The sequence below is a fragment of the Leptonotus elevatus genome, chromosome 21 (genome assembly GCF_054856555.1).
Source record: "Leptonotus elevatus isolate MCC_2025b chromosome 21, RoL_Lele_1.0, whole genome shotgun sequence".
Taxonomy (NCBI): domain Eukaryota; kingdom Metazoa; phylum Chordata; class Actinopteri; order Syngnathiformes; family Syngnathidae; genus Leptonotus; species Leptonotus elevatus.
The window spans coordinates 14,917,924-14,945,717 of NC_141259.1; the positions used below are offsets into that span (position 1 = coordinate 14,917,924).

At 42.8% G+C, this 27,794-nt stretch overlaps 2 protein-coding genes across 3 annotated transcripts; one reads left to right on the top strand and one right to left on the bottom strand.

Moving 5' to 3' along the window:
- Positions 1-439: 439 nt before the first annotated feature.
- Positions 440-4,363, top strand: LOC147156079 (ADP-ribosyl cyclase/cyclic ADP-ribose hydrolase 1). Of its 2 annotated transcripts, none has more exons than XM_086066312.1 (8): positions 440-776; positions 1,247-1,373; positions 1,448-1,598; positions 2,293-2,586; positions 3,531-3,604; positions 3,801-3,893; positions 3,984-4,070; positions 4,151-4,363. In XM_086066312.1, exons 1-8 carry the CDS (start codon positions 731-733, stop codon positions 4,230-4,232), a joined length of 954 nt encoding a protein of 317 aa, XP_085922438.1. In that variant the 5' UTR covers positions 440-730; the 3' UTR covers positions 4,233-4,363. The 2 variants fall into 2 exon arrangements, with proteins under 2 accessions (XP_085922438.1, XP_085922439.1); XM_086066313.1 differs by having other exon boundaries at positions 441-776; positions 1,472-1,598; positions 4,151-4,361.
- Positions 4,364-5,148: 785 nt separating this feature from the next.
- On the bottom strand, positions 5,149-27,746 carry LOC147156080 (collectin-12-like). Its single transcript, XM_086066579.1, has 10 exons — positions 27,486-27,746; positions 25,888-25,938; positions 13,262-13,384; positions 9,798-9,884; positions 8,153-9,196; positions 6,955-7,437; positions 6,712-6,848; positions 6,530-6,639; positions 5,585-5,733; positions 5,149-5,492 (listed from the first exon to the last, which is right to left on the bottom strand). The coding sequence occupies exons 1-10, from the start codon at positions 27,565-27,567 to the stop codon at positions 5,482-5,484; spliced, it is 2,277 nt and encodes a 758-aa protein (XP_085922705.1). The 5' UTR covers positions 27,568-27,746; the 3' UTR covers positions 5,149-5,481.
- Positions 27,747-27,794: the final 48 nt, after the last annotated feature.

Below are 27,794 nucleotides of genomic sequence, written 5' to 3' on the forward strand. Positions count from 1 at the left end.
AGAGGTTTCCAAGAGCATTCTCTGAATTACTTATAGATAAATATTAGGGTGTTTTAAAATTGTATTCAATATAAAGCACACTGAGTACAGGGATTCTTGTTTTACCATTCAATGCTTTTTCTAGCCATAAGGGGACAGCAACACCTGGCTGTGTCCAGTAGTTTAACCTAATACAGTTGTTAAAGAAAAGTTCAAATACTCCATTTGGGAAAGTCCCCAATTTGGATGAAAACACTTTATGTAAAACCGTGCAATTGGATTCCATGAATTTCTCTCTCTTCTGTCTTTTTTTTTTTTTTGTGACAAACTGTAGGTCGGCTTTTCCACTGACAGAAATTATATTATTCTCTTCTTCCTGGAGCTGACATAACTTCCCTCAAACAAACAGCCCAGGCGTTGTGTGGGGAAATTCTTCATGCCACCATAATAGGAGTCACGCGGAGGCCCAAGCAAGTGGGGCCTTGGAGCAAAACATCTGTCCTCTTCACCAACGTCTGTTGGGGTGGGAGGTATCTGCAACGTCCTGAGAGGGGCAAACGCTTTTTTTGGGACCGAGCCGTTGAGCATCACCAAGTGAAGATAACATGGAGAGCATTCCTCGTTGAATTAGCCTGAAAATAGTGCATCGCAAATATCAGGCAGGCGAAGGATTCGCATCAATTGGCATGTTGTGTTTTGCCTTCCTTGTCAAACGGATCATTTTCGGTGGCTGATGGTTAGAAAACTCTGAATGGAGCGAATCATGGTGACCAACTTCATAACCAGCGTGGCTGCATGTAAGTCCTTCTAATGTTTTTCTTTTCTTTTCTTTTTTACAATATTATTTTCATGCGGCTTTTTCAAATGACAAGATGTCACTTGCGCTTTTTTTTTGGTTTGCTGCTATTGTGACAAATGTCTTATTTCAAACCATGATTGATTGATGAGAAAAGCAAACAATATCCTTTGAATTACACCCTCAATTCATTGAAAATGCGCATCTGAAATATCGCTCCATAAAATTCAACTTTATAGAAACATACAGTAATAATAACAAAATTAAATTGTATGTAAAAAAAAAATACAATAAAACAAAAAACAGTTTGTGCATCATGATGAATTCATTGCGGCTCGTCTTTTGGCCACCAGGGGCAGTATCATACAATCATACAGACAAAATATTTTTTTTCTTTTTCGCATTAACACATTATGACATACACTAAAGATTATGGCATTCAAACTGTCGTATTTTTGCCGATTTTTTCAGGTTTGCTGTTGCTTTTCATGACGCGCTTGGCGCCACTGCGAGCCCATTTGGGCACGACGCCCAACATCAAGCACATCGTGATGGGCAGGTGCTTCAATTACGTCACACTCGTCAACCCCGACAGCAGGTAAACCGGCAGTCAAACCATCTCGAACCCTCACAGACATTTTAATGACTTGTGTATGGGAGTTTCCATTAAAGTTATTCTTGTTTGTGTGCGCGCAGGTTCGACTGCGAGGAGATCTGGCGAGCGTTCGAGGAGGCGGTGCTGCGGCAGGCGTCGTGCGACGTGGCCTCCGAGCACTACCGTCGCTTGTTCCGGGCCATGCCGCAGATGGGGGCCTGCCACCGGGTAACCGCCAAACTTCCTTGCCTTCCTTCTCACTCAAGCATTTGTTTTTCCCATTTTTCTTTGATTTCCTAAATCTGAAAAAAAACGATGTTTGTACCTTGTACTTTTTACAAAAAATGAGGGCAGTAAAGAACTATGTTGAGATTCTCTTGAGACGCTTCATTCTGACAAAAGTAGTGATTTGCTGCCACCTTCTGGCCTCTTGGAGTCAGGAAACTCTGAGTTTAGGGGTTTCATTTAGACAAAAGTAGTTATTTTCCGCCATCTTAGCACCAAGCAACTACGTTGAACTGAGTTGAGGAGTTTCATTTAAACAAAAGTAGAGCTTTTCTGCCATTTTGTGGCCTCTTGGCACCAATGAAATATTTTTTAAATGAGTTGAGAAGCTTCATTCTGACAAAAGTAGTGCTTTGCCGCCATCTTGGTGAAGAGTTGGGAAGGTTTATTTAGACAAAAGTAGAACTTTTCTGCCATTTTGTGGCCTCTAAGCACCAAGGAACTATTTTGAAATGAGTTGAGAAGCTTTATTTAGCGAAAAGTAGTGATTTGCTGCCACCTTCTTGCTTCTTGGAGTCAGGGAACTCTGTTCAACTGAGTTAAGGGGTTTCATTTAGACAAAAGTAGTTCCTATTGCCTGTGAATATTTACTCAATAATCAATATTTCTATCATATTTTTGATGATATTTTTTTCAGTTCTTGTTGTGGAGCAAGACGAGGAAGCTGACTCAGGACTACGCGGCGGTGGCGCGTCACTTGTGGACGCTGGAGGACACGCTAGCGGGTTACATGTTCAACGACCTCACCTGGTGCAGCCAACAGGAAGACTCGCGTAGGCCACTTCCTGTCACGGGCTGGCGAGGCGGCCAATCGCAAGGCCAGGCCGTCTCACCGACATCCGTTTCAGATTTCGATTTCGGATCGTGTCCCGAGTGGTCGGCGTGTTTGCATCATCCCGTGCACTCTTTGTGGAGGCAAGCGTCCAAAAATGTGAGTTTGGCGCCAGCACGCTGCATGTCATGTACGATTATTTCTAAAAAATCGGAGGGATGTTGTCAATTTCAATCTTTTTTTTTTTTCAGAATTATTTTCCTTTTCATCTATAATCTTGGGGAGGCAGATTTTTTGAGCATAATGTTCCAAAAATAAAGATTTTTTTTTTCAGAGAATAAAGTCGTATTTGAATAATTTAAATAATTAAATAAATAACATTAAATTAAATACATTTAAATTTGAATTTTTACAAGAAAAATGTCATATTTTTTAATGTTTTAAATTATTTTCCTACATATTATAATTTTGGAAAAAAACATAAATTATATTTATAGTTTTTAGAGAAGAGATTTGGAATTTTTTCCAGTTTTTTTTTATGTGATCTTAAAATTATTCTTTTTACAAGAAAAAAAATATTTGTTGAGAAGAGCCATAACAAAAATTATCTTCAAGAATAAACACATAAATAATTTTCTGAAACGTCGTTACATTCCTGAGGCAGTACATATATATATTTAAATGTTTTTTTAAGACAAAAAAAAAGTGAAAACAAAGGAGAAAAAACGTTTTTTTCTTGTTTTTTTTAAATAAAGAAAAAAAGTCAATTTATTTTCTTTAAAAAAAAGAAGAAGGGAAAATTCACCTTTTTCAGAGTTCTAAACTTGTGAAAACAAAACATTTTTGTTTTGTTTTAAAGTTTGGTCATTAGAAATATCATACGTCAATTATTTTAAAGTCATATTTTTCCAAGATTTTGTTTTCTTCGAAAGTAATTACCGGTAGTCCTTTTTACAAGCAGATGATTAAGGCGAAATCCTAAACATTACGAGAATTGATGTGCTATCCTCAAAACGGTTGTTTTTTTTTTTTCCCAGAAAAAGTTGAAATGAAGCCTGGTGTTATCTTTCTAAGAATCTTTGTTGTGTTTTTCGGTTTGTCAGTTTGCGGAGATGGCGTGCGGCAACGTCACTGTTCTGCTCAATGGCTCCATTGAGAAGGCTTTCAACAGGAACAGGTTCTTCACTTTCAATTTCTGTCCAAGTTCAGCGTGACTTCGTGCTTGATTTCCAAGTAAACCTTGTTGTTGTTGTTTCTTCTTCTTCTTCTTCTTCTTCTTCTTCTTCTTCTTCTTCTTCTTCTTCTTCTTCTTCTTCTTCTTCTTCTTCTTCTTCTTCTTCTTCTTCTTCTTCTTCTTCTTCTTCGTCTGTCAGCATGTTTGGAAGTGTGGAGCTGGACGGTCTGAATCCGCAAAGGGTCCATTACGTCAACATCAAGGTGGCGACCAATCTGGATGGCCCCTTTATGTGAGCACGTTGATTTTTCTGCAAATGCTGCACTCGTCAAAGACAACATTTCAACAACTAATATGTGATCCGGCGGTTTTCCGTGCGCAGAGAATCCTGCGGCAGGGGCTCCATCGCGGACTTGATCCACATCCTGCAGGCCAGGGGATTCGGCTGGACGTGTTCCGACGGCGACCGGTAAGACGGCGAATCGCTGGCTCGCACGTGACTCCGATCGTGCCGGCATAATTGACAACAACAAAAAAATGCGTCTGCAGAATTCTGACCATGCTGCAGTGCGTCCACAAGCCGGAACACCGAGCGTGCCGGACCTGCGCCGACACACATCCGGGCATTTGACGCATTTTGGGGTCACAAAGACAAACTTCAGGTCTATAAAAAAATATGTATATTGTATATTTTTTAAATTGTACAAGAAAGAATCGTGATCTGACAATCATAAAGTCAGATGTTTTTTTTTTTGTCTTTTAAATGACAATAAAAAAGATTTTTTGCAAGAAATAAGGTTGTGATTTTTTTTCGGAAGAAAGCTCATAAAGTTATGCTTATTTTGTGTGTGCAAAGAATCCTGTTCCGACAATAATAACGGCAGATGATATTAAAATATTTTTTAAAGAATTTTGTGAATAAAGTGCTACAAAGCGATTTTTAAAAAAATAATTATGTTAATATATAATTTTGATTTATATCTATTTCATGCATTTTTTAAAATACATGTGAAGCTCAGATATAACTTTTGTCCACTTGGGGTCGCCATACTCACATTCTATCCAATAGTCTCTTTGACCTTGAACGCGTGTGCCTTTAAAAATGGTGGAAGTGAGCAAATGAGGATTTTTGATAAATGGTACTTCGTTTATTTTACTTTGTGCTTTTTCCGCCTTACAAGGCCCTCGGAATGCTTTTCATTTAGACTAATGATGACTCAGCATCAGGAGCAACTGGTTGAGTATCTTGCTGGCCTGGGATGGAAACACTTTTAGACTTGCCTGGCTGTTAAGTAGCTAAACATTAGCAGGATGGCGAGGTCATCGGCAGTTCGTCTAAGAATGTGCTTGTGGATTTTGTTCAAGTTTCAAAATATTGAAAGTGCACCGGCGGCTGTGGAGGGGTTTTAGCTGCATTATTTTGGCTAATGAGGTTCTTTTGTTTCTTAGACCAATTGTACATTGCACTTGAGCTACTTTTATTAAGTGTAAGACACACCGGAAAAAGTATCCTACTTTAGATAGAAACTTCAATTGAAGGTAGCAGATTTAGTTTTATCACATTTTAATCTCACAACAACAAAAAAAAAAAAAAATCAAAAATGAATTGTACGTAATGAATCGCTCATTTCCTACACAGTTGCATAGTGAAATATACATTCAGATATTCAGTTGCACATTAAAATGTAGATCAATCACTTGTTAGATTTGTAAAAAAATATACAGTATATAAAAACCGATTGTCCTTCCTTTGGCTGCTGCTGCTGCTGTATTGCACTCAAGCTGCTCGTGTCCCAAACGTTTGCGTGCGGACCAGAACCTGCGCGGTGTCCGGTCTAGCTGCCCCCGTCCCCGTCCCCGTCCCCGTACCGCCTTTGCTGCTACGAGCTCCCTGAAGAATCATGGAAAGTCCAATTAATCAGAATAAGAACAATAATAATGAGAAGAAGAAGAAAAATGATCGAGAAGATTCGGTGCCCGTACACGTTTGCGTCTGTGGCTTCTGGCAAATGTAGCTTATGAGATCTTCACAGAAGAAATCGTTCCACAGGCCGTCGTGGACGAGGCCCGCGCAGTTCTCGCCACTCTCGTGGCCGTGGCCCCAGTTGTCGGGCTGGCCGGGCTTCCACTTCCTGTAACGAGTTACACGGCAATATTTCAAACGCAAAACATTGATATACATCGTTGCGATCAAGATGCAAGAAATGAAATCCGTGATATAGAAATAACCTTTTTATAGCATTCACGGCACTTTTTTTAAACACACCTTTAAAATAACATAAACACATTTAAACACATAAAATACTGACAAAACAATTCATGGATAAGACAAAAAATAATGTGCATTATAAATATCGTAAATATCCCTTATTATCCTTATTATCTGACAATTCAAATTAATAATCATGCCCAAAGATGTGAATTATTATTCCTAGCTAGCTCCCATTTTAGAAGCTAGCTAGCTAGCACCAGGGGCTAAAGCCAAACTGTGGGAGAGTTTTTACTTTCTGGACCTAGATTTGCCACCTCTGCGTACAGTTCTTGCTTTCTGTAGGCATAAAAAGCAGAATTGAAGAGAATTGACATTCAATAATCTTCAACAAAAACTCAGCTGTACTTGAAATACTTCCTGTTTTCACTTTTCTTCTCTCAAATTGACACAGGAAACAAAATAGTGTACCACCATCTTGTGTGCAAAATAGCGGGCCTGAGAACCTGCAACTCGCATTGGATCGGGTTTTACTGCATATCATCCTCAACAGAGATGCTGATGTTTAAATGTACCAGGGAGCGGACTGAAAACTGTTTTAAACTTCATATTCACATTGACATGAATGGTAATGTACCGCTGCAACATTGGTTCACATTTTCCCACAAACAAACCGTCTGCGGTTGAGTAAAAATGAATTCCCAGTGACGAGTACTGACGTGAAAGCTGGTTGGCTGCCGTCCAGCCAGCGCCACACGTTCTCCTCCGCCCGGTCGGTCAAACCCATCCAGAAGTAGCCCTTGCCATTCGTCTGCTTCTGCAGCCATTTCTGAACACAAAACAAAAACAACTTTGATTTTTTTGAACGTTCCCTTTTTTTCCGCGACTGATTGGGACTCGCCTGTTCGTCCATGTCATGGATGATCAACAACGAAGCCGAGCTTCGTTCACAAGTGGCCTTTGCATCATCAAAGCTGTGCAAGTCTTTGGAGAACAAGTAGCACGTGTCCCTGTAGTGAAGCCACTCAGGTGGACAATCTGTAAAACAGCCAATCATATCGTCGCAACGATCAAATACGGTGAAATTGCAGTGAGCGCACTGAGCTCTACTGGAAGACATGCAAGATCTTTAAAAAGGTCATACCTGGGGACCCCAGCGTCGGCGCGACCGCTTCATCTTGGAGCGACACCGGGCTCAAGAGGCTGGAAACTCCCGGTTGTCCAGGTGGTCCCGCAGGCCCTGGAGGCCCCACTGGTCCCTGCAGTCCTCTTGGCCCCTGCTCTCCGGCCGGCCCTATCGGACCCCGGATGCCCGGTGGGCCCTGTGCCCCCTGAGGACCAGGCTGGCCGTCTCTACCCGGTAGACCGGCGGTACCCGGCTCGCCTTTACCTCCGGAAGGTCCGGCCCTTCCCCCAGATCCCCTGGGGCCCTTGGACCCTGGGTTGCCTGGGACGCCCGGAAGGCCCCTTAAGCCTGGAAGACCTGGCGGGCCTGGAATACCTTGCTCTCCTCTTGGCCCTCGTATCCCTGAGGCACCTCTGTCCCCTTTCTCGCCCTTCTGACCTGATTGACCAGTTGGTCCTGGAGGTCCTTTATCCCCTCGTGGCCCTCTGGGACCAGGAGGACCTGAAAAATAAATGCAGTCTAAGTACAGGAACCTTCTACCCATTGACTTTCTACAGTGCCAATGGCAAGTCACAGACAATCAAGCATTCACACTTGCATTTAGAGTCTTCAATGTTTTTGGAATGTGGGAATACCAGGAAAAAACCCACACAAACACAGGAAGACCATAACCGAGATTCTAACCCTGACCCTGAAGAATTTGAAGGCAGTCGTCCATCCATCCATCCATTATTTACTGCTTTATCCGGAGTCGGGTTGCGGGGGCAGCAGCTTTAGCAGGGAAGCCAAGACTTCCCTCTCTCCAGCCACTTCCACCAGCTCCTGCTTCTCCCAAGACATTCCCAGGCCAGCCGAGAGACATAGTCTCTCCAGCGTGTCCTGGGTCGTCCCTGGGGCCTCCCACCAGTGGGACATGCCGGAACACCTCTCCAGGGAGGCATCCGAACCAGATAACCGAGCCACCTCAACTGGTTCCTCTCAATGGGCAGGAGCAGCGGCTCGACTCTGAGTCCCTCCTGGATGACCAGCCTTCTCACCCTATCTCTAAGAGAGAGCCCGGACACCCTGCGGAGGAAAATCATTTCGGCCGCTTGTATCCGGGATCTTGTTCTTTCAGTCACGACCCACAGCTCGAAGGCAATCGTTCTTGCCAATAATCCCACCGTGCTGAAAAAAGTAACCTAATTAAAATAACAAAAGTTACTTCAGGTCTTACCCTGTAGGATGGTGAAGTTAGTGATCAACTGGGAGTGCTTGGTGTCCACCAGCTTCATCTCCTCCATGATGATAGAGAGGCTGGTGACCTCTTTATCCAAACGTGCCGCCAGGACCTCCTGCTGGGATCGCAGTCCGGCCGCATCCGCCGTCATGTCGGCCACGCTGCCGTTGAGGCCCGTCAGCAAGTCCGAGTGGCGACCGACTGTTTCGGAGCAACTGCGCAGGGAGTTGAGGTTGAGGTTGATGGCGCCCAGGAGCTGCGTGGTGAAACTGACGTTGCCCGTCACGCGGTCCAGGCCCTGCTCCGTTTCATCCAGCCGCACCTCCAGACGCTCGAATTTAGACGATGTAAGATTGCTGAAGTCCCTCTGCTGGTCCAGGATCTCCTTCAGGGACTGGTCATGGGCGTCGACCAAGCTGCTGGTGTTCTGCAACTGGCTGGACGCAAAGGCCAGCTGGGATCCAACTTCCTCCAGGCTGTCGTTGTTGGCTTTGGAGAGCACCGACGCATTTGTTGCCAGAACCTGCAGGTTGTACACTTTACTCCGAAGCCACTCGGTATCAGTGAGTGTCTGTCTGGTGGTCTGCTCCAGACTTTGAAAGTCATTGCGGACTTTGTGGATGTTCTGACTGGTGTCGTCCACGGAGCGGTGCAGAGCCTCGATGAGGCCGCGCTGCTGCGCCTGGGTGAGGTTCAGGCCACCGATGCTCAGCAAGACCTGATTCTGGAGCTTCACTTGCTGCTGGAGTTCTTTCTGCAGCCGGGCGGTGTCGTCCTGCAGACCCCCGAGGACGCTGCCGTAGGAGTGCAGGGTGCCGTTGACAAAGTGCAAGGCGGCCGTGTTGCTGTCCAGCAGACCCCGAATGGAGGCCTGACTGCTCTGGATTTCCGAGCCGAGGTGTTGCAGCTGACTCAGCTTGACCTGGTCGCCGTGGAGGTGCTCCTCCATGGCGGACAGTTGCCTCTGCAGGGCCAACACCTTACTCTTGAAGGCATGGATGGCTGTGGTGGCGTTCTCTGACTTTTCCCCACTTTGATCATCTGAAGGTGGACATTTCTTTGATTATCCAGACTGTGGCAATTTTGAATGGGAAACACATTGACAACAAATCGCTTCTAACAAGAAGTTCCAGATATATTTGGGATTTTCAGGTGAAATTTCAGGTCTATGAACCTAAAATGACCTTTCCAGGTGAAGTTAAATTTATCTTCTTAAACTTTCAAATGCGCATGTGCAACTGTCCAACGTTTTCAGTACTTTTTTGTACAATTTGCCGCTCTCTAACGAAACTCTATGGCAAAATTCACAACATTTTTGTGACTCTGCAATTACGTTGCCTTTTTGTGACTTCCCGGGTCTCTGTCGGCTATCTCTGTTACTATTCATTTTATTGGAGATTAACCAGTTGTGAAAATAGTATGAAACCGTGACCAGTTGGAAATTTGCATTTGAGGTCAAATGCATGTGATTTGAGGTTCATCCACAAATGTCACCCAGAAGTCAAATCCCTAACATTTTGAGAGTAGCATAGGTCAGAAGTACAGAAGAACCTCCAAATTCCAATGCCTCTGGAGACACCGATTATTACCCTGTAAATTACCCTTTACATTTTCTGGAGAAATTCTCGTGACATTTACTTACCTAGCTTTTTCAAGTCTGTCTCCACGGCAATAATCTTCCCCCCATAATTTGCGATGCCTTCAGAAACGCTGTCAACTCTTTGCACCACTGCCACAAAACACAGGATGAAGGTTAGCATGACCGTCGCCTCGGTGTTCTTTACTCATGAGCCAGAATGGCCTCTAACCACAGACATCATTTATGAAAAAGGATCAGCAGAAAGTATTGAACAAATCTCTGGACATTTCTCGCAGACATGCAATAACGGTGGAAGTGATTAGTGTAACTCGCCGGATTAAGTCAAGCAAAGTAAATAACTCCAGCTTTAATTAGGTTTACTTTTAGAAAGAGACACATAGATCCCGCAAAGATGGCCTGTGGGGTCAGTGACAGAGACTCAGGATGGAGGACCTTCCCCTGGGACAGGAGGTGACCTGGCAGGAGGGGTCTTTAGTAAACAGGGGGGGCCGGGGGATCAAAGACAACCCGGGGGAGCCCGCCGCTCTGGCAGGGGAGGCTCTTCACGCCCCCACAGGCGACACGGGCGTTCATTTCCTCTGGAATGTGTCTGGGATTTCAAGGAGTCGGTCCAACCGCCAGCACCAGCCTCGCCAGGAGAACGTGCCCCCTAAAACCGGGGACCGCTTTGGGTTTCTCTGCTGGGAAGCTGAGCGGTTGGCAAACAGGACGAGACAAGAGATTAGTGGGAAATGCGGCTAGTTAGCTTAGCTTCACGTTAGCTGAACAAGCGGAATTGAAGATTGGCGTCATGAAAAAAATTTGAATTCTACCACCATGCTAAAATGTTTAGCTAACTTTACGCACGTGCAGGCTTGTTTTCCTCCTATGGATCAATATTTGGCCAAATCAGACACGACCTAGACAATTTAAAGACTCGAAAACATCAATTTAGCAATCAGCTAAGACTTTCTTGTTAGAATTGTTCTTTGTGCAAACAGGACGAGACAAGAGATTCGTGGGAAATGCGGCTAGTTAGCTTAGCTTCACGTTAGCTGAATTTAAGATTGGCGTCATGAGAAAATGTTGAAAATTTGAATTCTACCACCATGCTAAGATATTTAGCTAACTTTACGCACGTGCAGACTTGTTTTCCTCCTTTGGATCAATGTGTGGCAAAATCATTTAAAAGCGAGACAATTTAAAGACTCATCAATTTGATTTTCAGCAAAATTGTAGTGTCCCGGTTTTTCATTTTGAAACTGTACATCTCGTGGTGACCTAAGAGCTCACAAAAATGACAACAATTACCCAAATGAAAGGTGAGTCAAGGTGGAAATGTGACCCCTTTTTGCCACTTTCATTTCCGTTTCTGACTGTTTTTAGGGAAAACTAATGGAGCCCAGAGACAGGCTGACCTCGTTTAGCCTTTGCTTATGTCAATCTGATCAGAGAGAGGTCACGTCGAGAGGATGTGCGAGAGATTGGTGAGCGAGAGGAGTCACAAGAAGGTTCATGGATCACTCCAGGTCTGGTGACGCAACCATCTGGACCGAGCCGAAGGTTCCCTTGACAGAGTTCTGCTCCGGTGTCAGTAAAAACCCAATTTGGCCGGAGTTGCGCCGCGCTCGTTCCCGGGCCCATCTGGGATCGATTAGGTCCGCATGAAAGCGTGCAGCGGAGAGCGCAAGGGGGACCTGGAGACGCAAAGATAACCCCCTGAACATATTAACGTAACTTCACCGTTACAACAAAAAAAAAGACGATAAGGGGAGGGGCGGCTTGTGCATATGGCAATGTTTAGAACAATTATAGTCAAAGCATTCGGAGTCCAGTTTCATGAAAGACCAAACTTGACCTGGAAAACATGAAACTAGAAAGTTGAGCTCTGCAACGCACGTGAGATTTGATCGAATTAATTTTCTGGGATGGGCACGAGCTGCAAGACGTCTGGATAGATGCAATTTGAAGGGTCAATTCGCCCGGACGTGCTTTTGGGAGGAAACACTGGCTGGCTTTTGTTCCCTTTGGACGGGGCCAAGACTGCTGACTCCAGCTTGACTTTTTACCGCATGGCCATGAGTTTTCCCACCGCGGTATCGTTGTCTTTCGATAAAACTCAAGAAAAGTAGCCAACCACGGACAATAATTATTTTGGCGTCCGAGTACACAAAGAGTGAAGCAGCGATCATATTTCATGCTAGCATGAGGTGAAACTGAAACAAGGCTGGATTCATGTCACTTTTCAATACTCAGCATGCTAATCGTTTAAAATCGGGATGAGTCAAGGGCCCTTTGGACGATCAAACCAAAACAAGGACAAATGTATGGGACATTTATTTCTACATTCATATATCTCTATAAAAAAAAAAGAAATCTCTGCATTAAAGTGGAAGTCAACCTTAAACATTTCTTGACAATAATATTTTATATGTGACCTCACTAGTCTAAACACGACATTCTGATTTTTGGAATATGAGTTGTGAAGCAAAATCCAGCCATTTTTATCCATCTGAGGGGGCGGCCATTTTGCCTCTTGCTGTCGACTGAAGATGACATCACGGTTGCTCAGTGCTCAGGCAACAACCAGTCAGAGCTCACCTGTTTTCTAATTTAAAAAAAAATATATTATTTTTTTAATATTTTAATTAATTTATTAATTTCTTAATTTTTATTTTATAAAAAACATTTTTGCCACTTTTTTTTTTGCGTCTTGCCGTCGACTGAAGATGACATCACAGTTGCTCAGTGCTCAGGCAACAACCAATCAGAGCTCATCTGTTTTCAATCTTTTTCATTTTTTAAAAACAATTGTATTTTTACTTTTATTCATTTATTTATTTTGCCACTTGCTGTCGATCAGAGATGACCTGTTTTCTGAAGCTGCGCTGTGATTGGTTGCTACCTGAGACCTGAGCAACATTGACGTCATCTTCAGTCGAGAGCAAGTGGCAAAATGGCCGCCCCGTGAGATGGAACAAAACGGCTAGATTTTGCTGCTTAACTCATATTTCACTAACGCAATATTAACCAAAATACTGTAAATGGGCTGCATAGAACATATTATTGTCAAAAGAAAAGAAAAGGGGGTTGACTTCCCTTTTAAAAACAAATTCTCAGGCTACAGCAAAAGGTGGCGATCTTACTCCTAACCCATTTTAGCCATCTCAGAAAAAAGGAAAAGCTCAACATAGAAATAAACATTCATCAAATCACTATTCTGAATCAAACTTGAGGGCAGTACAGTGGTTTAGTGGTTATCACGCCTGCCTAGCAATGAAGTTCTGTGTTCAAATCCCAGCTACATCTCTGTGCGTTCATGTTTTTCCCCGGATACGTCCGTTTTCTCCCACATTCGTAAAAAACATGAACGTCGGGTTCATTGAAGACAAAGTGTGAATGGTCATTACGTGCCCTCTGATTGGTCAGTCCAGGGAGCGCTCCGCCTCTCGCACAAAGTCAGCCGGGGCATGACATAAACAAAAGAGCAGTTGAATGTGAAAGTGCCGCCATGTTCCTCATCTTACCTTTATATCCGAGTACAGCGACGGCGATGGTGAGGAGCGCACACAGCGCATAGAGCAAGGCTATGGAGGTTTTCAGCGCCCATTCCTTCTTACACTTGGTGCACCGGGTGCCCTCCTGGATGGCTGCGGAGAGGGAATCAAAAGTCACGGTGCTTTAGACGGAAAGTGGACCCAAAACCTTTTTTGTCGTGACCAGGACTCCCACATCTGGACAAACATGGGCCTGGGGTCTACATGAAACAGTTCCCTTTGGGCCCCCGGGTGGTGAAGGGGCAAGGGGACATCAAAACAAGCTCCTCCCCCGCAAAGTTGTTTACATTCACCCCCCCCCCCCCCCCCCCAGTGAAAAGGTTTCAACAAACTTGATGGCGTGAATGAAATGGCCTGAAAATAAACGATTGCAACGTCGTGTCATGGAAAGACTGAAGACAACCATGTTGTCGATCAACTTTGCCATTCTTCTGGCAGAGTTGGGGGTGGAGTCAACATAAAGGTTTGGGACTTGTGGAACACGCTTACGGGAACACAGCTGTGGTTCATTTGCAATTCGGGAAGTGTTTGTGGGTGTGTATGTGAAGGGGGTCAAGTTTTCATACACCTGCAATGAAAGCTACTCCACACGCAAAATCGTAACTAACCCCACCTCATATCTCACACCCAAGGACTAAACACTACTTTCTAATCTAATCTAATCTGTCATCCAAAATCTACCTATCAACCCCAACCCTACGTACGAAATCCCTTTCCTGACCCAGCTCTGTCCTCACCGCCTGTAGTGTAGCATTTTCAGTCCAAACTTTAGATATTTTTTTTTTGTATGTGTAAATCGATGTATTTAAGTCACTAACACTGAGATAAAGATGAAAACAAATGCAAACAAAACTTTAAGCCTAGCTCATGTTCCTGATATATTGTCATATTTGTAAAATTAATAAATGTAAATTAAAAAAAATAGAACAATAAAATGAAATAATAAAAAATAATAAATATGATAAATATAATAATATAAAATACAATTTTTTTTTAAAATAATTACAAATTATTAAAAATATTTGTAATCACTTTATGTCACAATAAAATAATATAAAAAAACATATATTAATAAAATAAAATATAAAATAAAAATATAATCATAAATTAAAGTAATAAAAAAGAAATACAATAAAATATAATAATTATATATATATATATATATAAAATAATAAAATACAATAATAAAATAAAATAATAAAATAAAATAAAATAAAAAATAAATATAATATATAATAATAATAATAATAATAATTTTGACAAAATTACTAAAAACTAAAGAGACTAACAAAACTAGACTTTAGACTTTAATAGTGCAAACTGCTTCTTTAAATTCAACCTAATCCTAGCTCGTAAACCTAACCCTGACCTTAACTCCATCTCCTAACCCTTCCCTAATCCTACCTCCTAAACCCTAACCCTAGTGGAGTTAGCAGGACACGATTATCGAGTGCCAAAGCTTTCCGCAGCGATTCAGTTTAATTCCTCTCAAAACGTTCCTTCGATTAGCCAGCCCAGGCCCGCCCGCGCTTGAGTTTATAGACGTTGGAAGGAAGTTCATCTCACCGCATTGCCAACCTGCCAGCTCGGGAGATTTACCGTAAAGACTGGGGGGGGGGGGAATTTAACGAGAGAGAGAAAAAGGGGGCGGGAGAAATATAATCCTCTCATGGTTTTGATTCTTGCCCAACACAAACACTATGCAAGCCAAGTAAGTCATTTGTCACAAGTCCTTGTCCCCTCATGTCTGCAAGCCATCAAATTGTTACACTGATGGAAGATCACATTTTCACGCTAGTTTTCATTCAAAACTCATGACCTTAAAACACCGAAGTAACACGATGTAGCAAAACTGCAAATCCGGTGTGGCAGAGTGGTATCAGCAGCACCATCGATCGTCTGCGTCGCACACATCCTCAACGAAAAATGCACCGGAGCATGACTACACTTGAGCATTACTGACCACACACTTTACAGTGACCTCAGCTCTCAAAGCTCCAAAAACGTTGGCTGGGGTTCCGGTTCAAGTAGTTGTGTAAAATCCCACCACGGCCTCTTTAAATTGTATTAACACATATTTATACTTGCGGTGCAGCCCAATGTCGACACATGGCGGTTAACACAGCTGGCTTCGTACCACAAGAGGCGACCAAAGTCTGAACTTGCTCCCTGGTTCACCTTTAAGCACAGTAGTGATTGTTTTGCAATTTATTCATTTTGGTCAAAAGGGATGAAGAAAAAAAAAATAATAATAATTTAAAAAATATATATATTTTAAAAAACAAGTAGTTTTTTCGCATGACTTCTCTAGTTAACTAACGATCAAATTTTGTATCTGTTCTAAATGTACAATATTTTTTTCCCCAGGTTTTTATACTCTTGTTAACAAAAGTAGAAAAAAGTGTTAAACTAATAGAAATTGTTAAAATACATTTTTGACGTCTATAGCCGTCAATGGCAGTGAATGAGTTAAGACAAGAAGCTAACGCAGCCTAGCATATACTTCAAAGCTAAAGTAGCTTAGCCTACTTCAAAGTGGAAAAGTCAGTTGTCTTTTTTCTTCTTTCTGACTTCTTTCTTTTTTTCTTTTTAAGTTGCCAACTTAAAAACGTGTCCTCAATATATTAAGCTAGCAGTACGTGATAATCTTTTACTGAAGAGGAAAAGCTATTTCATCAGAAGTGATATTGTTTGTTGGTTCAACACCATTCAAATAAGTTGTCACAATTTAGAAAGACTAATGGCAACTGTTTTGTTGATTTGTTGTTGTTGTTGTTGTTGAGGCTAAATATTTTTGTTAAAGTGCAGTAGTTCTGCCTTCTACACATTTATATGGAAATCAGTTCAACAAATGAATTCGGGGCATAAAATTCAACCTCCTTGCTCAACTTGTTCTTCTGTTCAGGATTTGCCCCACAAATGCGGAAAAAAAACTTATTAAAACGCGACGTTTATTTACTGTAAATAGCTGTCAGGGTTTCCGTAGTAACAAATGGGAACGCAAAGTGATGAGGTCACACGCTCCCGGCTTCCCCTTTAACACGCTCAACAGACTTCCAGGAACTAGATCCACTCCAAAAGGACAAATCAATGAATTAAGGCCGGCGTCACAATGAAAAGTAATTGAATTAGCTAGTAAACGACCAGTCCAGCTGTATGCAAACCTCAAATCTTATTGCCCGACTGTAACAAGAAAAAAAAGGACATTGCGCAACATTTCTGATAGACTTCAATCTGCTGCCAAGTTTGTGGGGCGGGTGGGGTGGTTGGGGGGGGGGGGGGGTGTTGGGAACAGAGGCCCCCATGACTCATACACTCGCCCACATGGCGGAGCTGCCTGCGCTGCCTCACAATGGCATGGCCGTGTTTGTGTGTACGTTCATCGACTCGAATCGGTGACTTTCAGTGACCTTGAAGCGCAGCCTCTCTCGAAAAACAAACTCCAAATAAAGAGGACTTCCATGTGGATCTTGTCGAGTTGAAAGGAGCCTGACATTGACGGCCTCCAGGAGTGTGTTTTGGATCCAGATTTCAATGAGGAATTGGCGAGAAAAAGGATTACTAAACTGGGCCGCACGGTCACCTAGTGGTTAGCATCTCTGCCTCACAGTCTGAAAGTTCTGGGTTTGAATCTCTGGTCAGAGCTTCATGAGTGCAGTTGATGTCAATTTAGCTGAATCATTTATTTGTGATGCTTTTGCAGTTTACTGATGATTGACCGGGCAGCACGATGCCCGAGTGGTTAGCATGTCTGCCACGCACTGATGAGGTTCGAATCTCTTCCTGTCATGATCTGTGCTTTGTTTGGGGATAAGATTTAGTTTTGCTTCATGATTTGTCATGTTTTGTGCGCCGGTTCATTCTTACCCTTTGTTAGTCTTCTTTTCCCCATTTTGTAATGGAGTCATTTACAGTGTTTCCCACCCCAACTTTTTACAGTGTTTTTTCCTCCAACTTTTGACCTACCCTAAAAAAAAAAAAAAAAAACGGTTAAAATAACGATATTGCGAAAACAAAAGGTTCTCTTCCAGGATTCTCAGCTTCTCATCCTAATGTTGGCACGCGCAATTAACACATTTCTTTCTACCTGCCATTGACGCAATGAGAGGAAGTGCGGACTTAGGGCCAAAATTCCTCTAAGTTCATGGGATGACTCTGGGGCCCTGGCAAAAAAAACAAAACACAACTTCATGTGTGGCTTCGTCTTTTTTTTATTATGCGTGATGGAAACCAAACGCCTCCATCACGCGGGCTTGCGGTTGCGACTGAGCGTCACTAAAAGACGGCTGGAGAGCAGGGAGTGCTTCTTTTCTTTTTCTTTTTTTTTTTATCTTTGGAAGGTGAGAAACAGAACGCGGTGATGGATGAGCTGTTGAAGCCTGCTACATTTATCCACATGAGTCTCTCCAAGATTGTGACATCATCCGGTTGAGAAATGAGGAAGACAAGAACAAGGCCTTTTTGACAGAACAGGGGAAAAAAGTTCTAATCTGGCTCTCTTCACCTTGAATTCAGAACGTGTTGTGTTCTTGTATTCCCCATCTCCATGCATTTTAAGGAAGTGTTCATTTAGTTTTGCGAGATAGCGAGTTATGCTGGACTAGAATTGCTCAACTTGGCATTGCAAATCTTGCAGTCATTCAAATTATTTATTTATTTATAGAGCACTTTAAAACAACCACAACTTGTTTTCTTTAAGATGGACCGCAGGGGCAGCAGATACAATGAAAACAGCAGAGGCCCAAGAATTGAACCCTGTGGAACACCATATGTCCCGTTATACATGTGAATTTATATTGCACATATTCATCCGACCGCTTTCTTTTTTTTGCCCAATATAGTTAGTATGAAAGGATTACAATAATGAAGCAATGTAACGTGATCACCTGCAACCAAGCGATGGCCAAAAAGGGGGCGTATCATCGCAAGTCATTTGAGGCGGGCGTGTGTCTTTACCTCCACCGAACCCCTGAGACTGACTCGATCGAACCCCAGATTAAGAATCGCTGAAATAGATGCCAATAAAGTTGATTTGAGTTGAATTTGAGTCTATGGACCCTCGATGCCCGCGTCCCCCCACCCCCACGTCCAGTCGGCCACCTCCCTCGGCCCAGGAGGCCTCGTTGGGCTCTGCAAAGATTCCGAAAGACAAACAGGTCGACTTTCCAAAGATCTACATCAATAGTGGAGTTGGGATAAGGAATGGACTTACTCAGCGGAGGGGATTTGAGGGGCCTGCCGAGTGACTTGGGGTTGGGTTACAAAGCAAAACATGGGAGTTGAAACACTCCAAACGTTGCAGTCTACGTGCGCGCATGTGTGTGTGTGTGTGTGTGTGGCCTGCTGGCTAATGACCGCCTCATTAGCATCTAGAAAAACAATAGTAATGAATGCAATGCGATACCAGCGAAAAGACGTGAGCATGAAAGCGTAACAAGGAAGATTGAATCGTCTAAAAACAACACAATTCAAAAGCTGCTGTTCTTCCGACAGCTTGAACTCAAACGTTTGATAAAGAAGACGTATTTCACTTTCAGCTACAAGAGCCTGGAAAAAAAAAAAGAGTTCTCCTCCAAAAGGCAACTTACACTATGTTCCCAATCCAAATGTGAAAAATCTCCCAACGCAGTCAAAGCCAAGGCAAGTGCTTCAAAGTAAAATAAACAGCTACATGTCACTAGACGGAGTAATGCCGAAATAAAATAAATAACATCTTCCCTCTGATGAGCAGCTGGGATAATAAACCCCCGACCTCCTCCCCACCAAAAAACGGGAATTTGAGGCATGTCTTTCTCTGCCTGGCTTGGCTGTTGGAAAGATTTTGAGGTAAAGGAGATCATCTCTTCGACTGATGGCGTTCAGTAAAGTAAAAGCTCGACTCTCTGTACTGTACTGACCAACATAACCTTCAGTACAGGACTTTGGATTGATGGGGGGGTTGGGGGACTGGATTCCAATGGCGAAAAATTCCTGTTCCTTTTGGCTCTTAGAAAAAGCTACAACCAAGTTACCTTGGAGTCCAATAATTTATCCTACGGGAAGAGGAAAAGAAACAGACTCCTACTCGATGCAGATTTCCGACAGCATGGAACAATTTGGTATTCAAGATATGGTGTTAAAATAGCTGACACGTCTCGGTTCTTCATGTTCTTCCACCGAAATGTAAACACGCCAAGCTACAGTTCCTTTCCTGCTGCCAAATCCAGGAAGTCGTAAAATAGTCACGCAGAGTCCTGTCAGATTGAATCGGATGCAATGAACCGCAGGCAATTTATATCCGGCGGTTGTCGTTCCATAGGCGAATCCATACGTTATTTCATAGCAGGCGAGGAAACGATAAGTGAGATATGGAGTAGGACTTTACTCTTACAGGAAAATGTCCCCAAACTGTTTATACAAGGTGGATCGTACAGTATAATTGTCCAAAATATCTTAGCAAGACGAGGAATTAAGATCCACTGGATGCAAAAGTCCAGACCAACAAATTGATGGATGAAACGATCTGATTGAGACTCAACTTGCGCAAAAGGGAAGGCACCAGAGAATTTGTGAATGGAAACAGGATGATCACTGGTGTGGATGCCATCGTAACAATAACTCAGACTGAAGAGTGACAGCAAACCACATGCAGAACATTCAATTACACGCCGAAACGTCCAAAAGCAACACGAGCGTCAACACAAAGACGAGCAGGGAGCCCGACGACCGGCCGCCGCTCTCGCTCCCGGGTGGGCAACTGCGGAAAAGTTAAGCGGCATCGTGGGTGCCCCAAGTTCCTTCTGGGTGGCCTGGCATGTGTGTGGTTTAGAGAGGGAACGAGGGGGCGTGGCCTTGACAATCTGAATGACGGTAAGCGAGCAGGAGCTGTGTTAGCGCTTCCTCGCGCGTTTGAGACCAACTGCAAGACAACAAAGCTGGCTGATGCATTAGCACAAAGATGGCTGACGTCTGTGTGATGAATACGAATCAACGCCAGACCGCAGCTCTGCTTGTTTAAGGTCATCTGGAGGAAACGACGCAGCGTGAATCAACGTCATCGGACTTGAGTGATTTATCGTTATCTGGTAACCAAAGCGCAATTTATTGCCTAATTTTAGTTTTTAATGTCTCCTGCAAAGGTTGCACTACTAAAAGATTTCATTTAGACGATGAATCTGAGGCATTTTCAATAGCAGGGTCGCTAATTTGGGCCCAGGCATATGGTGCGAAAATTGGCACCCCGGAATGTTTCGAAAATCCAAACGCCACAACCAGCAACATGACATCTGACAGGCATGTCAATCATGAGTAGATCCACCCAAAAAAAAAGAACCCATACTCAGGATCTGACCATTTTAGGGTAAAAGTAGTTTTTGGTTTATTTAGGGGGGTACCAGCAATCCCCAAATACATTGTTAAAGTACGCCTGTGTGTTCTGTTGCTGGGAAGTGTTTGGGATTTTAGTGCTCGACGGACACCGGAGACTTGCAAATATAAACCCATTACGTCCCATTTTAGAACGCGCTCTAACACGCCAGCGCAGAACAGAAAAGTCACAGCTTGCCAACACTGAACAATTTTGTCACGTTTTCATAGAAGACACTAAAAGGACACAGGTGCCTTGGATTGCTTCCTGCTGTGTGTTGAATTACCAAACCAATGAGTCAGACCCTCGTATCGGAGTCCATTAAAAAAAAAAAAAACGGGCCGGCGAACTGCAGCAACAGCTCCCCTGACATCTGCATGTGGGTCACGTCAAGGACACTGGGGTTATTACGGTGCGAGTCGCGGAGATGGAGGGAGTGTTGGGAGAGTGCTGCTTTTCATCACTCTGGAAAATGGTGCATCGGAAAAACGGTTCTGTGGGGTTGGGGTTTTGTTTGATTTGGGGTGTTCTGGTTGTCTGTGTCGGTGTTTAGTTATGTGTTCCTTGTCTCGTCATGTATAACCACCTCCTAGCCAAAGCCAAGTTTCACCACATCCAGGCCTGTTAAGTCAAGCCAAGTCACTCCCTGTTAAGGCAAGTCCGGTCCTGTCACGTGATGCTCAGTTCAGTGCAGTCACGTCAAGTCCAGTCAAGTCCAGTCAAGTCCAGTCAAGTCCAGTCAAGTCAAGTCAAGTCAAGTCCAGTCCAGTCAAGTCCAGTCAAGTCCAGTCAAGTCCAGTCAAGTCCAGTCAAGTCCAGTTAAGTCCAGTCCAGTCCAGTCCAGTCCAGTCCAGTCAAGTCAAGTCAAGTCAAGTCAAGTCCAGTCCAGTCAAGTCCAGTCCAGTCCAGTCCAGTCCAGTCCAGTCCAGTCCAGTCAAGTCACGTCAAGTCCAGTTGTCTTGTCAAAACAATCACTGCGTTTACACATTCCCTCTGCCTGTTCACTGTGCCTCCTTGCAATTGGGTCCACATCTCAGATTCTACCATAAAACCCTAACACAACCGATCCATAATGAAAGGAACATTGTGATCTTGAATCCACCGAGGTAGTAGTACCCTGCAAGGAACTGTACCCCTTTGACCCTGAGAAAGGTAAAGCAATTACTTTGGAGTTCAATGGGTAGAGGATCAGTCATTTGTCTTCCTCTCATTCTCGATCCACCAATCATATCGACTACACTGTCAAACTGCCGTTTGGTTCCCTCCTACTGTTGTTGGTATCCCAATGAAATGCTGTCTAAGGTTTCTTCCTGTTTGAGAGTTTTTCCTTCCAACGTGTTAGCACACGTCGAGGGTCACTTTTTTACGCATGAATGTTTCTCGCTCGCTCCAGCTGACTCTTTTAACGCCTCTTATCTCCTCACCCAGGAGCCCGTCGGTCCTCTTCCTGTTCTTCCCTCCGACACCGGCTGCATCTCTTCCACCTTCTCCCACTTCACTCCCTTGCCGTCTCCCCATGGGTGATATATCCCCCTTGTCGGCTTCCTATCTCGCCTCCCAACCGTCTCGCAGTACATCATCTCATTTTTTTGTTTACACGCTCTCTGTTACATTCACGCTAAATATTATATACAAGACATGGAACTGACACGGAACAAGATTTGTTTCTGTTGCGTCATTTATCATTATTCGCTGTACACCGAATACAGCAGCGGGAAGGTCTAAACAACCAGAACTGAAGAAGACCACAACAAAGCACTGCACGTTATTAAAAGAGGCCGCAAAACCACTGCAAAGACAATCCAAAATTCCTGGCACTCCATCACACAAACACACAGCAAAGCATCACATTGACAGTATGTGTTAAACTCATCATGCTGCAGAGTAACAGGAACAAGGCCGCAGTGTGTTTGATTCTGTTAACCAGTTTGGATGAGTTGTTGGTTGTTGAACCTGAATCTGTGAGGTGTTGACACATACGGTTGCAAGCAGGACACCTGGACACCCATTTGTGGCTTCAGGAGAACTCTAAGCCTGGCGTGGTGAAACCTTCACCAAAACTGGGTATAAATGAGCACACTTGGGGTTTATTAATGCCGTCTTGCCTTGTCATGCTTTGGAACGGGAGGAGAAAGACTACTACGGGTAATACAAGCCCTTGTCCACATTTGGAGCCATTGAATCCAAATAAGACATTTGCTGAACCAGTAACATAGTACAACATCACTATCACCCCCCCTTCTTTCTTTTTTTTACTCATTTACTCCCAGCCATTTTCACTGAAGCAACCCCCTTCGCTCATGGCTGTTTTACTGGATTTTGACTGGTTTTGCAAGGCCCACAGAGTATTGTGTTGTATTGCTATACAAACATTGAACCCACCAAAAGAAAGATTAAAGTCGGTTCTTTCATCAGAAAAAAAAGTATATTTGTATCTGTTTCCATTTTGCATCTGTTTGCGTTTTGCAGCAATTAACATTAGAATCTAGCTAAGTTTCATCATTATTCACAAACCTGTTGAAAACACTAGGAAAAAGAGCTTGTTGCAACATGGCCCTGGCTGATCTCTTATACTCTGCTGCCACCTGCTGCCCGTTTTTTGTAATAACTACCATTGCTTTAAACGACCTCTTCAGGCCAGAAGCTGCATCAAAACCTTCTGTATGCTCTAGTATAAAACAAAAAATAAAAAATAAAAAACGTATTTACACATTTTTGAGTTTTAATGCGTTTGAATAATGGATGGGTTCATCGATTCTAAAAATATTCAATAGTGACAGCACTAGTCACGTTACACCAAAAAATGCAGCAAAATCCAAATCTCCTCGCATCTCTGCTGCTGTTGTTTGTGGTTTCAAGCATACCAGCTCTAAAGCGTGTGTGACGTCTAAAACAAAGGTTCAGTCAGGTGGCTTGCTTTTGAACTCTTTTTTTTTCTTTTTTTTTCTCCATTCTTTTTTCTATAAAGAGCTCAGTATTGTTCATTCGGAAATGTCATCATCCATTTTCTGTACCGCTTGTCCTCACAAGGGTCGCGGGGGTTGCTGGAGCCTATCCCAGCTGGCTTCGGGCAGTAGGCGGGGTACACCCTGAACTGGTTGCCAGCCAATCGCAGAAATGTCATCATCATTGCTCTTTATTTTATTTTATTTTTTTATTTATATGCTTTTGAACTCTGACGGCTATTTTACGTCATCACCCCCTACAGAAACTAACAAAAAATGTTTCAACCTTGAGTACTGTGGCAGCCATCCCTGCCATATGAATTCACTCATGTACAGTATGTGTGTGTTTCATCTGGCATGCATGTAAGTCCTACAAAAGCCTGTTTGTGCATTTGTGTAAAATATACGTCATGTGCGCATACCTTCCGGGTGATGTTTGCGTAAGATAGAGAATACGTTCGAGTGACGTTCCATCCAGAAAAGCCGATTCATTACTTTTCACAACTTTTTTTTTTTTTTTTTTCAAGCTAAGCGCGGCGTTAGCATCGGTCTTTAATGAGAGCCATGCACACTGGCTTGCACCTCGGCGCGCTGATGTCATCGTAGATCACCGAGGCGAAAGACGCGTAGAGGGGGAGAAACAACAGCAAAGCAATCTTGACTTTCTTCCCCTGGAACAAAGTCAAGAGTTCATCGGAATAAAAGACTTCCCTGCGCTCCTCATGGCTTTCTAATCTAAGCCTCGGGCTGGCAAAAACAAACAGGATGCTCCTCCTCGGGTGACTCGGATGACAGGGAATGTGTTTGAACACAGTTTGAGGGCGCCTCTGCTCTGCCGACGCGGGGCTGAAAACCTCCCCCGAAATACGCAACGCCACTGAACCGTGAACCCGAATGTGTGAATGACTGAGAGTATCTTGCAATGAATTTTAAAAAATGAGGAGGAGTTCCATTCCACCGAATTATATGAGGTATGGTAGGTAAAAACGGATGATTTGCTTTATAGATCTTTAGTTAGCCATATGCGTAGATATTCTCACATGCTGCAATAAATCATTGAGTGCGTCGTACCTCGTAAAAAAAATATCGTTCCATTCACTTATGTTACATGGGGTATGGTAGAAAACCTGATTATTTTCTTTGGCATTTTACTTGATTTCCAGAAAGGCATTAGGCGAGTGGGATTTTCCGCTCATTTTTCAACACATACATTAGATTTCTTCAAATACTGGATTCTGCTCAAATAGACGCCAAGCCTCAAATAACTTCAACTTAAATAAGTCCTGGTTCAAAAAAAAAAAAGAATACAAATGTGACATTTGTAAAGCTGATGGTTTGGTTTGAAATGTGAACGCTGTCAAATATTGGTGTTGTAAAAATATATATATATACGATATGCAATAGGAAAAAATGTGGGCCAAAGGTGTTCTATGCACTCGTATTATACGGGGTATGGTAGAAAAAGTGATTCTTTTCTTTGGCAGTTTACGCGATTTCCAAAACACATATCGGCGAGTGGTACCTTTCCCTCATTTTTCAACACATAGATTTCCTCAAATACTGGATTCTGCTCCAATGGACACCATGCCCCAAATAATCACTGAATGTTAAATAAGTCCTGGTTATAAAAAAAAGAAAGAAAGTAAACATGGCATCAGTAAAGCTGACATTGATGGTAATAGTAATTTATTTGTTGTTAGAAACATTTGTACATAAAAGAATGCCATTGTAGTAAATAAACACCTCCTGTCACAAATAATTAATACAATATTACGTATAAGCGTTGTTGAACTACACGTAGGCCTGTTTTACTGCCGCTTCTCCTTTCTCCCCCCCACCCTCCTTTCTTGTGTGAAGAGGGAGCTACGTGGTGATGACCGCGTCTGAGGCTGTTGCTGTAACGGTTGCCAACTCTACAAATAAATTTGACTTGACTTTACATAAAGCTTCTCACAGCGAGACAGTAATGCTTTTTTTTCTTCTCCAAAACAATTTACAATGCAGCTTGTGTTCAAAATTCACCCTTCATGAGCGCCTCGCAAAATTTCATATTGCGTAACGTTGCATAGTTGCGGTCTCGGCCATGTTTGCATGTTTCGGGTGGGGGATATCGATGGATTTATTTGGATAAAAGCGAGACATTTTTCTAGAAAAGTTCTTGACGCCATTGAGGTTTGGATATGGCGCATTAACCCATATATCCCTGCCAGGATTTAAACATGCTAATGGTCCTTATCACGGGAATTTAGGTAGAGCGGTTCTGTCTTAATTGGGGAAGGGGGGGGGGGGGGTTATTTATCACTCACCAAAGCGCTTGTATCCAAAAGACTGTACTTCCTCCTCGTCTGCAAAGTCGTCTGCGTGACATAATCAGAAACACATGCCATAAATAGCTTGCACTACAAACAAAAGTCAAGCCTACAACTGACTTCAAATATTTATTATTATTATACATTGTGAAGAATGTGCCGACTCCTCTGAATTATTTCGGCCTTTTCGCGCTGCGCTTAGCAAAGCATTCGTTGCGTATGCGCTCTGAGGCGGCAGTGCAATACGCAAGGTGTGCAAAGCATAAAATCCGCTGCATGCGGAATGTCAAACAGGTTAGCGGACTTCCTGTGTATTGCGCAATAACTGGCACGAGGCATAATATCAGCGTAACCTATCCAGCAGCGTTTTGTTTTTCTTGGTTTTTGTTCAATCGCGCCAGATTGCTGCCTCGGTTTGTTTCAAAAACAGCATTTTCATGTGTGTGCTGATCTGTTTTGAGATTATCTGAGCACACCACACACAGGACACCAACACTGTTAAATGCCTGCTTTTGATTTGTTTTGTTTAAACGTCACGTGTGGGGTCTAACAAACAATCTTTTAAAAAGATTGTAAAAAAAAAAATCCTTATGTGTGCAGCAGGCCTAGAGTTCCCTTTGACCAGGAGCATAGCGCTACACTACACTACGCTGAAGAACTTCAAGGTTTAATGGTAAACAGATGGGGCTGACTTGGAGGGGCGGGGGGGGGGGGGGGGGTCTCATTGGAGAAGAGACTGATGAGATGTTTTGGTGAGGGAGGGGTCACTTTACTATTAAACTAGTGGTGATTTCAACCATGCATCACTTTGTAGTACAATTGCTGTAAGATGCTCGCAATGCTAATCACCCGTCCATTTTTAGAAGCCCCTGGACTAATCGCCAATCAATCAGTAGTTCGACCATGACCATTGCACATAAATATAGGGGCAAAAGTGTACTTAAGTAACTGAATTTAAATGTATTACACATACTTTATGTGAAATAAAATTGTATCTGAATAAATGTATAAGAACTGTTCTGAAAGTCTAAACGCAAATTTATTGTACTGTTCTTAAATGTTAACATAAAAGGCAAGAAATGTACTGCATTGGATTTATTCCTTTTTTTTAACATGATGCATGCATTGCTGGAAACTCCATTCTAATATTTTATTGCATTATTATTATTATTATTGCTGCCTGTGAGGCATCGAGCTGTTCGAACTATACTGTGCTTCCAATTTCTATTAAGGTTTATTATTATTATTATTATTATTATTATTATTATTATTATTATTATTATTATTATTATTATTATTATTATTATAGTGTACTCCGTTATTTACTGTCTTTGCTGTTTATCCATCTATCCATTTTAGGATAGTGGGCGAGCTGAAGCCGATCCCAACAAACATTCGGCACGAGAAGGGGAACACCCTGGACTGGTCGCCAGTCAATCGCAGGGCACATTTGGACAAACAAGCCTTCACAATTTATATATATATATATATATATAAATTGTATATATATATATATATATATATATATATATATATATATATATATATATATATATATGATGATGATGATGAAGAAGAGGAGATATGAATGATACCTTTCATTGCGTTTGGATAGGTCGCTGGGGACAGAAGAAGACACGAGCAGCGCCGTCTGTCACTTTGTGCGCATCTCAGCATCCGCCACAAAGTGGAGCAAAAGTAAAAGTTCCCCAATTTTAAGAACGGCAATTGCTTAAAAAATATAAAATAAAATCAAGGCGGTAATAGAAAGCTACACTGAGCGCTGGAATCCCATCGTTGTTGTGCTCCCTTGAAGCGCGACTGATGTGATGTTTCTGTCTCTTCTCTCGCTGTCTCTTGACGTCAAGGAGAAGTCAAGCTAGATGTCGCAACTTCCGGTTATT

Bases quoted from the DNA above. Each gene is read 5' to 3' on its own strand.
- LOC147156079 (XM_086066312.1), top strand. From the start codon at position 731: ATGGAGCGAATCATGGTGACCAACTTCATAACCAGCGTGGCTGCAT. The intron at 777-1,246 runs GTAAGTCCTTCT...CGATTTTTTCAG, and splicing joins CATAACCAGCGTGGCTGCAT to GTTTGCTGTTGCTTTTCATG. The intron at 2,587-3,530 runs GTGAGTTTGGCG...TCGGTTTGTCAG, and splicing joins GGAGGCAAGCGTCCAAAAAT to TTTGCGGAGATGGCGTGCGG.
- LOC147156080 (XM_086066579.1), bottom strand. From the start codon at position 27,567: ATGCTGAGATGCGCACAAAGTGACAGACGGCGCTGCTCGTGTCTTCTT. The intron at 9,885-13,261 runs GTAAGATGAGGA...GTTTTGTGGCAG, and splicing joins CGCTGTACTCGGATATAAAG to TGGTGCAAAGAGTTGACAGC. The intron at 6,849-6,954 runs GTATGACCTTTT...GCTGTTTTACAG, and splicing joins GCCGACGCTGGGGTCCCCAG to ATTGTCCACCTGAGTGGCTT.